The sequence below is a fragment of the Drosophila guanche genome, unplaced genomic scaffold (assembly GCF_900245975.1).
Source record: "Drosophila guanche unplaced genomic scaffold, DGUA_6, whole genome shotgun sequence".
Taxonomy (NCBI): Eukaryota; Metazoa; Arthropoda; class Insecta; order Diptera; family Drosophilidae; genus Drosophila; species Drosophila guanche.
In genome coordinates this window covers 4,812,507-4,823,192 of record NW_022995745.1, presented here as the reverse complement: position 1 = coordinate 4,823,192, position 10,686 = coordinate 4,812,507, and the positions used below count along the sequence as shown (strand labels likewise).

The 10,686-nt window shown below is 48.6% G+C and overlaps 1 protein-coding gene and 1 long non-coding RNA gene across 2 annotated transcripts; both read left to right on the top strand.

The window, feature by feature from the left end:
- Positions 1 to 3,243: 3,243 nt before the first annotated feature.
- On the top strand, positions 3,244 to 5,266 carry LOC117580794. Its single transcript, XM_034267489.1, has one exon. It carries the CDS (start codon positions 3,298 to 3,300, stop codon positions 5,176 to 5,178), a length of 1,881 nt encoding a protein of 626 aa, XP_034123380.1. The 5' UTR covers positions 3,244 to 3,297; the 3' UTR covers positions 5,179 to 5,266.
- A 4,108-nt stretch (positions 5,267 to 9,374) lies between these two features.
- LOC117581398 lies at positions 9,375 to 9,761 on the top strand. The gene is made up of 3 exons (XR_004573651.1): positions 9,375 to 9,472; positions 9,531 to 9,638; positions 9,693 to 9,761. It is a non-coding gene; the product is annotated as an uncharacterized LOC117581398 (long non-coding RNA).
- Positions 9,762 to 10,686: the final 925 nt, after the last annotated feature.

Genomic DNA, 10,686 nt, shown 5'->3' with positions numbered 1-10,686 from the left:
CGCAACCAACAGCAAAAACAAAACAAGAAAACAAAAAACAGTCAGCGAAACAAGAAAACCAACACCGAATGCCCAACCAGGCAGACAATTGAATTGTTTCGGCTCTATGGGTTGACTCTTTTGTTCACTCCCCCGACTCGGACTCGGACTCGGACTCGTACTCCCAGTGCCCATTCATCAGCAGCACCCGCAAGACCATTCAACCATGCACTCGGCGCTGGCCACACATTCGGCGCCGACAAATGCAAATTGAATGAAATGGGAAATGGAAATGGAAATGGTACGAATACGAGTATGAGTACGAGTATGAGTTCAGGCTGTGCCCAGTGCTACCCGCGCAAATAAAGACAATGGGAAGGCAACTTTTATTGGTTCCATTCGATGATCAGCGGCATCAAAAGAAGTCCGTCCGTCCGTCCGTTTGCCCGTCAGTTTGCGGCGTACTTAGTGACACCATTAACGCCGCCAGTACATGGCCCCCATCCCCGGAAAACGGCACCCCTCTCCCTGCTCGCAGCTACTCGGAGCAAGAGCAGCAGCAACAGCGGCTACCACAGCGGCAGCCAGGCAGCCAGGCAGCTACCAACACATCCACATCCGGCGTGCGCGCATGCGCAGCCCGTCGTCTGTTTGATTGATTTTGTTTCAATGTTGGGCCCTCTCGACTTTGTCTGGGGGTTTCGGCTCTGTCTCAGTGGGTACGGACCGGGCCGGGCCTTTCTCTCACTCGCGTTTTATTGTTGGTCGCTTGAATTTTTATTGCAATCGGTGTGAAATTTCACACCGCAATGCTTAAATGATTCCCGGGCCCAAGCCGCTTGTTTCGGCCGCTTCCTCTTCTACTCACAGCCGCTGCACTTCCCCTCACAGCCAGCACCCTGACCCTTCTTTCTTTTGCTTTTGGTTTTTGGCTCGCGAACGTCAGGGCAAAATTGAAATGAGTTGAAAGTGCGCGGTATGTGGGGACTAGTGGGAAGGCGCTGCGGATATACATAGATAGGGCAACAGCAGCAGCTAAAGCGTCTGTCTGGGAACCACAATTGATTATATAATATAGGTACTATATCTCTCAATAGTGTGTACAAATCTGTGAGTTGAGAGGAAAGAGCCGCTAACAAGGGAAGTCTTTTTAGTGCTACAAAATTAATTTACACTCCAACCAAGGGGAGAACTCACACTCGCAGCTTGGAGACTTTTTCTACATTTGCCATATAATATTCATGCGAAATTCCAATTGTTATAAAGTGGAGCAGCAACTTTGCGACAAACTCAAAGACTTCTTTTACTCAGAGAATGTCCAAGAATGTCCAAAAGAGATTCAGTTGGAATTCATTTTTATTTTTATTCATTTTATTTTGTTATACAAATATGCACTTAAAATCAGACACAACAGAAAGAAAGACAAAGTGTAAATGAAATTATTATTGATCTTTAAGTAGCTTAGGAAAAGACAAGCAAAGGAAACCTTTACGTTTGTTCCTCCTACAATTTTGTCAATTAATTTTCTCAAATAGGTGAATTCCGTGTTTGATTCTATTAAAATCATCTGATATTCCTCTTGGACTTCCTTCAAATCGTAGGAAATGTGCTCTTCCGTATGCCAAAGAGTTAAGGAGATCATGTGTTGGATGCTGCCTTGATTATGGTTTAAAATTTTGCTTAAAGAGATGTCTATTTGGATAAACCTTTATGCCGTACATTTTGATAGTCTCCGATCAACAATAAAACACCATTTAAATGCTAACAAAATGCTATAATAGTGAAATTTCACTGCTTCTGATGGGAAACTCCTCTGACTCATGACCTACCACCTACATCTGTGGGGAGTCGCTTCCTATGCGTGAATCAACGCACTCTGCAACAAGTGGTCTCTGGCATGTGGAATGGATCGGAGTTGGGACTGACGGACTGTGGGCCATTCGATAGGTTCTGGGTTCAGTGTAATTGCAAGCCCTTCAAGTGCCACCAGTCCACCCCTGCCACACAGCAACAACAGCAACTGCAACTGCAACTGCAACTGCAACAATTGGCGTTACGCTTCGTTGGGCCTTTGCATACGACAGAGAGGAGAGCGACGATGTCGACGACGTTGTTTGTACTCGTCGAGGGCTGATTGAAAGATTATTTTGCACTGATAACGCTAAAAACGTATGGATGGAATGGAACCACCACCACTGCCAGCACCACCACCACCATCACATCGACACACAGCAGCAGCAACAACAACAACAGCAACAACAACAGAAAAAGTCAAATAGAGCGAAGCAGAGCGGCACAAAAATTGCAGTTCGAAAATTGTTGCGCTTTCGGTTTGCGTGTTTGCATTTTTTGCATTCATTGTCCGCATGTCCGTACGCCTGTCCGCCAGTCCTTTGTCTGTCTGCCTGCCGTCGTCGTAGTAGTCGTCATCGCAGTCATCGTCATCAATTCGCAATGCATTTCCCACATTTCCAGGCCAGCAAGCGACCATCATCATTAATAATATTGAAAAGCCCTAATTACGGTTAAGTGGCCCAAACGAGCCACAGAGACAGAGAGGGGCAGAGAGACAGAGAGCCAGGGTGTATGGGGAAAGAGTGCTGCTGCTGCTGGCATGCTGAGAAGGAGCCCTTCCATATCGAACTTTTGCAGAAGGGTGCCCGTGCCTGGTTTCCCCCTCTATGCTGGATAGTCCGCATTCGACTTTACTGAAGCGGATCATCAAAACTGTGTCTCGCTCATTGCGTAAATCATTTTTCCCACCCCTAAGTGAGAGAGAGAGAAACCTCTCTCTGCTCTGGTCTGCTCTGCTCTGCTCACCTGCCCAAGGTGTGCCTCGAAAACGGAATGAGCTGCAGGTGCACCTCCAAAGGCACCACCAGACAGCAGTCTTCGACCCTGACCTAGGTCGACCCTCGGCTCTGCTCGCTTTAATGAAATCATTTATAATTTTTCATCTTCCCCCTAGAGTCCGAGTCAGTGTCCGAGTCACTGCGGTTATGTCGGGGGTTTGAGGGTTTTCCAGTGCAGCAGGTACATGGGCATGGCCCTGCCTCGCGGGAACGGTGTTTTCCATTGATAAGGCCCCTTAGCACGTGGCTACTGGGGATTGCAGCTGCAGAGTATAAGGAGCGGAGCGTAGGCAGCTGCCTCAAGACGCAACGTCCTCAGTTCAATCAACGATCCCTCCACCCAGGAAACACACACAACTTATCCAAGCAGGCACTGACTCTAAAGACATTCAAGTTAGTTGTCGTTTCACTGTAGTCTCATTCCACTTTGAATTCCTACACAAATTAACACACAAATGTTCCGAAAATGAAGAAAAATTGTGCAAAACATTTGGTAAAGTCCAAGAAAATGCCCATCTATTCACTCTCGGGTAAACGGCATCGACAGACAGAACAGAAAGCTTTGGCAAAAGTGGAAAATGAATACTCAGAGCAGGACCTCTGCATGGCCGGTCCGCCGCTGCCCATGGAGAAGGCTGTGTGGAGCTCACCGCAAATCGGCGGCACGGGCGGTGCCCTCAAGGCACTGGCCAAGAATGTGGCCAACCATCTGGAGCAGCTGAATCGAGCGACCCTGAAGCGCGTGGTGGCCCAGGTGATTGCCGAGCGACACGGCCTGGGTGAGGTATCCGACTTCAACGGACACATGTACTATGCCCGGCCGGATCACATCAATTTCGCCGAGCTCATTGCCCAGTCCAAGGAGGCCTTTGACGATCTGGTCAAGCACAAGTCCAACACTGAGAGACCCCAGAAACCGAATCCTAAGACGAAGATGCTGCAGTACAGACCCACAGGCGGCCAGGCAACTGGTGCGCCTATCTCGGGTGTGGGCAAGCTGAGGACCAAAAAATTGATGCCTTCGAAGAAGCAGCCTCCCCGCACGATGGGCTCCTCCCGGCTGAAGCGGTTCGAGAGCCCCACGACCATCTTTCAGCTGGACGATGAGGGCAGTCGCAGCCTGAACGGTGTCATTATCGATGATTCGCATTTGCCGTCGGACCGCAAGGACATCCTACTGCAGGTCTCTAAGCGTCCCCCCAAGAAACACCGCGCCCTCAAGGGGATACTCGTGGCTAAGAGTCAGACTCAGGCTAAGCCTCAGCCTCAGCCTCAGTCCCTGCCTAAAGTCAAAGCCAAGTCCAAGACGCCACCCAAATGGAGGAACTCGTTGCAGCGAATCAACAGCCACAGCGAGCCCACAGCAGCAGCAGCAGCAGCACCTGCGAAGAAGAGCCAGCTGCCAGTCGGAGCCTCCCAACATCCGCGTTCGGTCTCAGCAGCAAAAGCGCGCAACAAGCAAAATGCCGAAACTGTGGCGCCGCCCAAGCAGCCACCGAAGAAGGTCAAAGCAATGTCAAAGGTCGGCTCGAAGATACCCCTGCTGCAGCGACTCTACGCGAAGCCCTGGCTGGTGCAGCGCAGCACCACGAAGCGTGCAGATCGCATGGCCGGTGGCCTTGTGGTGGAGAAGAAGACGCCTCTGGATACCAGCGGGGAGATGGCCATCCACGGCCAGAGCAAGATCGACTCGCATGTGGCCAAGCAGATCCGAAGTGTGGCCTTCCCCTGGTACACGCCGTTTCAGTTCCAGGACGGGGCCGGAGCCACCGCCAGCCAACCGACTGCAAAGGTTACCTGCAAGCCGCTGTCCTTGCGCAGTCGCAGCTCCCTGCACAAGTCAATGGCCAGGAAGAAGTCGCGCCAGAGCAAGCCCAAGGTCCACTTCAATGTTGGGCCGAAGAACAAGCAGGAGCCGCCGACTGTCATCGTTCCAGCAGCGCCCAAGGCCAAGTCCCTGAACAAGTCCAAGTCGCGCAACAATCGCCTGCAGGCGCGCCTAACCCGTGATCTGAAGCGCGAGGAGGCCATCGATGAGCCGGAGCGCCTCAAGTCCGGTGGCCAGCGTGGTCGCCGTGCCAAACAGCAGCAGAATCCAGGGCAGGCGACTGCCCGCAAGTCTCGTCCGAGCTCCAAGTCGTCCCCACACATTCGTCGCCGTCGCTCGCGGCTGGTGAGCGTGGACAGCAGCCTGGGCAGCTTTGCCTGCCTGCGCCCCAGTCCCACAGCCAACCAGAACTCCAAGACGACGCTCACACCGGCCAATCGCCACCTGACCATTGCCTTCTTCAACAAGCGCCAGGAGGAGCGCGGCCAGCGCCAGGCATCGAGACAGCCCTGGAAGTAGGCGCTCATTTATTGCTGAACCTTTCGGCTCAGCTCAGCTCGCATTTAGTTTTTGGAGCTACATAAATTGTCAAGTATTGATGAGTTTATGGAAGAGTTTTTTCATGGGTTCAAAGACTTGTGTTAAAGGTTAAAACTTTCCGCAATGATGATGCCAAAGAACCTGTTGAGAGTCCCTGCTTGGATCACAAACTGTTTTTCTCTGCAATGAAAACCCTTAAGGCTTTGTTTTCCACTTAAAGCACTGCTGCTCGGCTGCCAATACCAATATTCGTAGCAGTTCTTAGCCATATCCTCAGCACTCTCTTCGCCTCTCCCTCTCCCCCGACAGCCTTGGCATGCGCCTGCCTATGTCAAAAATGTCTTCATGCATGCAACGACAGAACAACAAAACAACAGCGTTAAATTCCATGGGGAGTCAAAAGTCAGGCAGTCGATGGGTTTGGCGGGCAACCAACAAGCAAAAAAAACACACAGCGAAGAAGACAACCCAAGTTGAGAAGTAAAAAAAACGAATATATAGGAAAAAAATGAAGAGGCAGCTGTGGGTGGCAGAGGGAGCGCAGTGGCAAGAACAAGCCCATAATTTAAGTCGGTAAAGTTTTGCGCCTTTTGTTCGCTGCTTTCACTAGAGAGAAGTTATTGAAAATCGCGCAAGGGTTGAGAATGGTTTGGTGGCTGTCGTGAGGCGAAGAAGGTTGCTTTTCGAAAGGGTTCGAAATTGAAAAAGAAAGCGAATGTCAGGTGGCGGGTGGCGGGTGGCGAGTGGCGGGTGGCTGGGCTCATTGGTGGTGGCGATGCCACTGGAAAAATGCTGCTCGTGGTGTGGGTGATTTAGTGTTAAATAAAAACTTTTAAATTGCCATTTGATCGTTTGTTTAGCGACAATAATGTCGTCGTTGTCATTGTTGTACCCCCACCAAGAGATCCCTATTCCCCGGGTCCTGTGACAGGTTTATAGGTCGCTTCCTTCGCGACAGTCAATGCCGAGTGGGCAAAGGGTGAGGCAAGGTTCAACTCGGAATTGGGAACTGAAGTTGGAATTGGAGTTGGAGTTGGAGTTGGAGAGGGCGTCGTGACAATGACATTGTTTCGCTGACAGTTGTAGCAAATTTATTGAAAAGGTGTTCCCTGGTATTTCTTTCCTTTTCGGTTCGCTTCGGTTCGGTTCGTTTCGTTTCTGTCCTGTGCGATTCGGTGTGTCTTTGGGTATTGTCAAAAATTTATTGATATGTTGAAATTGCTTCTTGGCCCAGCCATAAAAACTTTGACAGCTCCATTCTTTTTGTGTGTGTTGGCTCCGCTGGCTTTCAGCGTACCGTACGCTCATTGTAGTAAATTTGACAGCAATTGTTTTGTTTGACAGTTTGTCGTCTCTGCCAAAATGATGATGTCAATATGCAAAGCAGTTCTCTGATGGCAATGGCAGTGGGTGAGTGCGAGGGCGATGCCAATCGAGGGTTCGACCCGTCTCACATACATATGTATGTGTGGAACGAATGAATGAGTGAATGAATGAGCGAGTCAATGGCTCTGAATGGGTTATGGGAATATTGCAAAAAAGTTGACAGCGGGATGTCAGGATGTGTTTGAATAAATAAACGCTGATTTTTCTCCGATTTGGGCTTGGGGCTACACATGGCTTCCGCAGCTAAATTATGCCACAAATTTAATGGATCTTAAAGGAGTTTTAAGGTTCTTTGAGCACCACAAAGATTTCTAAACTTCTTATCATGATATCTGGAAATATTAGTGAGCAAAAGTGCTTCATGTTCCACATGAAATGGCATTGAATTTCACACTTTTGCCATTGAACTTGGCCAAGACACAAAGCTGCAATTTGCCTGCCGATCCCAAGCTACAACAGCCACCATTTTCTCCTCATACCAACACACATGCCAGCAAAAGATAGATAGAGAGAGGGATAGAGATAGAGATAGAGATAGGGGAATATTTTGTATGAGACCGTTTCGTTTTTCGCTTAATCGCACTAGAAAATCTCTCGGAATGGTAGAATGGAATACAAAACAACAACAAAAAACTTGCCGAGCGTTCAACTTGAAAATATGCCAAAAGACAATTGGTTGTCGGTAGTTTGGCTGTTTGGCTGTTTGGTTGTTGGAACGCTAAGGGCACGGCCCAGTCCGCAGCTATAGACTCCGGTCTCTCCGAACGTCTTCCAGCTCCGTCGCCAGTTCCAATCCCCTGGTCTTGCTCTTGGTTTTGCTCTTAAGTTTTCTTCAATGCCAAGCGAAGCGTGAATATTATTAGAGAGCAGGGAATGACGGGGGGGTAGGCGGCAGTGGCGGCATTTATTAATAATTACCACAGAATGAAACAGAAACAAAGAGCCAGAGAAAAAGAGAAAAAGAGAGCAAGAAATACCCACAGGGAGTGAGAGAGAGAGAAGATGGCTCAAAGAACATAGTAAGAAATGTATTTGTTATTTATCTTTTTTGGCATTATGCATGAATAACAATAAAAAACACACACACACACACACAAACACAAACACACACAGCCACAGGCACATGCACATATATTTATGATCTCGCTGGTGGCATAAATAGTTAGCCAGAAATGCGGCAGCAGCAAAAAGTACGAGTATCATAAAAATTATAACAATCCAGTCGCTTGTTGCTGTTGCTCGGTTCTCAGGTGTACGTCTCTCACCCTCTACACATGCATGTGTGTGTATCTCTCCCTCTGTCGCTCTGGGAGTTCAGTCAATAGATTCAGATCACTTTGCAATGCCAGATAGAAGCAAGTTGCCAGAAGGTGAAGGGAAGCAACGAGAAACGAGAAACGAGCAGCCAGAGAATACCCAGGGACCAGCAGCACAAAGACTCATAAAAATAATGAGCTGGGCACGACGACTATGGCGACAATCATGATGTTGATGATGAACAGCAAGACGTTGCCACTGGCCATAGATATGGCTGTATCTACTCAAACATAAATATGTGAATGCTAGGAACAGGGAGCGTTGTCTTGAGAAGCTTTGGCCAGTTCCCCAATAACAATTCCTAGCCATATGAAGATATGACCATGGAATAAAGCCTGCAATAGAGGGATAATATGGATGACATTCAACGATATCGATGATGGCAAAGACGGCAAACGAACCTTAGCCATAACCATTTTGCAGCTTGTCTTTACCTTAGCAAACCCCACTTTATGGGCACAGCCAGAGACCTGTTTAAGTGACAGCATTGTGGGCACACATCGCACTGCTCATAGTTCCAAAAATGTATATGATGGACAAGCTGGCTAAGATGATGAGGATGATGCTAATCTTATTGACTCTCGTAACTGTACCCAAAGTCACATGTCAAAGCGATAGAAGTGAAATATTCCGAGTGCTGGGTGTGTGTGGGGAGGCCTTATCGGTGTGCAAACAATAGAATTCTGTGATTCCGAATGTTAAATGCGATTATTTACTATTTGTGTGGGGACAACTTCCCTTTGGGGCAACTACTTGTAGCCGCAGCACTCAAATCACAGAATTATTCCTAGAAAATTAGCCTCATGGCTTTGGCATGCTGTGGCCTGCTGATGAAACTGAATCTCTAGCTGAACCCTCAGAAAACAAGAACAAAAACAGAAACAGAAACCAAGAAAAGGAAAAGAAAAAGAAAAAGAATGAGATTCGTTTTTGTTTTCGTTTTCATTGCCGGAATGGCCGGCCGTATCTTATCGTTGCCCAGATACACATGCACACACCAAACAAACCGCTGGAACACCAATGGAACACAACTCCCCCGCAAATGCACGCAAGCCCAGCCTGATAAAGTTCAAACAAGAGCATTTTTTTTGGGTGGAAGATAGAGAGCGAGGTGCAACGGCCAACAAGAAGAACAATAAACGAGTCCAAATGCAAGGCGAGCTCGAGCTGGCTTATCAAAGACTGAAAACTGTGTGCTGCAGATCGCTGGTGTTGTGTACTTTGTCAGGGGATCGTATTGTTAAGCGTGGAACTATTTGGTATTTGCATAAGATCAACAGGTGCCCAGAGGCAGCATTTCAGAGCGACAGCGACAGCGTCAGCATCCCCCGAGGCGATCGCTGACGTGCATATTTTTGCTCTAATGGCTGCCAGCGCCAAATGAAAAGCTTCGCGTGAAGCTCCACGTGAGCTTCACGATTGTGAAGCCTCGACAGGACCTTTGACACTGAGTGCGAGTTCGGTATGGAGTACCTCGAGCTGCACCGGGCCAAGGCCTCGCGTCGTGACCACGGTGGCAATCGCAAGAACCGCCAAAATGCTGGCGGCCCAGCATTCGATAGTGGCGAAGGTTAGTGAAAAATATTCAAAGTTCGTGGCAACTTTTAACCACTTTGTATGGTCCGCAGAATACAGCTCTTCCAGCTCCATCGAGGAGCAAACTTCCAAGAAGAATCTCTTCAAGAAGCCAAAAAGCAAGAGAAACTCCATTGTTGTGACTGCCACTATTCACTCGGGTAAGTGCATCCATTGGTGGGCCCAGTAAATAAATAATAAATGTAACCCATCAGAGCCACGCAACTCTGACGACGAAAATCAGGAGAAGGGTGACGCTGGAAAGTCGAGTGGATCCTCCGCTGGCAAAGGTAAGTCCTCGATGGCTTCTCCCCTACTGCAGTGTCCAAACGCTTAACTTTCAGAAGCCCCCGAGGATGTACTAGTGCCTCCCCCACAGGCGTTTCCTTACGACTTGAGGAGCAATCGCAACCGTCGGGCTGCCTTGACTCCACCATCTTCGGATGAATCGAACCAGGCTTCATCGAAGCCGAAGCCCTAATCTTCATTGGCATCCGGCTCTGCCTCTAGATCAGCCAGGGGCATGCAGTTGCCAAGCAATGCCCACGTGGCCTGTTAGTGTTGTGCCAAATAGTCTCCAAATAGTTCCCCGAATCAGTGTTGTCTCTCTCTCTATCTTTGACGAGCAAACACAGAATACATCTGGTAGGTCCGTGCACTCTCCCTTGCCAAACCAAACCCTAATCGATGCCTTGTCTTGCCTCTCTCTTTGCAGCCTTCCGCTAGGAACTTCCTGGAGCGCAGCAATTAAAATATCCGAAATATCTATCAAATGTAATCGAGGAGTTCTGAATAGGATCCACACAGGTTCCACATGCAATCCACAATGTTCCATAGTGTATAATCAATATTTTTGCTAGAAACCCACAACCAATTCGATAACGATCCACATATGTTCCACTTGGTATCCACACTTCTAAATATAGGTGGAATAAGCACTGCCAACTAATTCCCACAGTTGCTTACCTCAAACCTCGAATCACACTAATCACAACAATCTTTTACCGATGCCATACGACGAATTCCCTCCCCCACGCCTACACTCAGTGAACAACAAAAAGGGGGAAAACGGGGAAAAGTCTCATCAAACCCTATAAGGAAATACCCGCGACACCTCTCTCCTGGTGCGCACCGAGCGTCGTCCCCTCCCCCACCCAGCCGTTGCATTTGAGAAATTTCAATAATTGAGGCTCATTAAAAGTGGCCGGA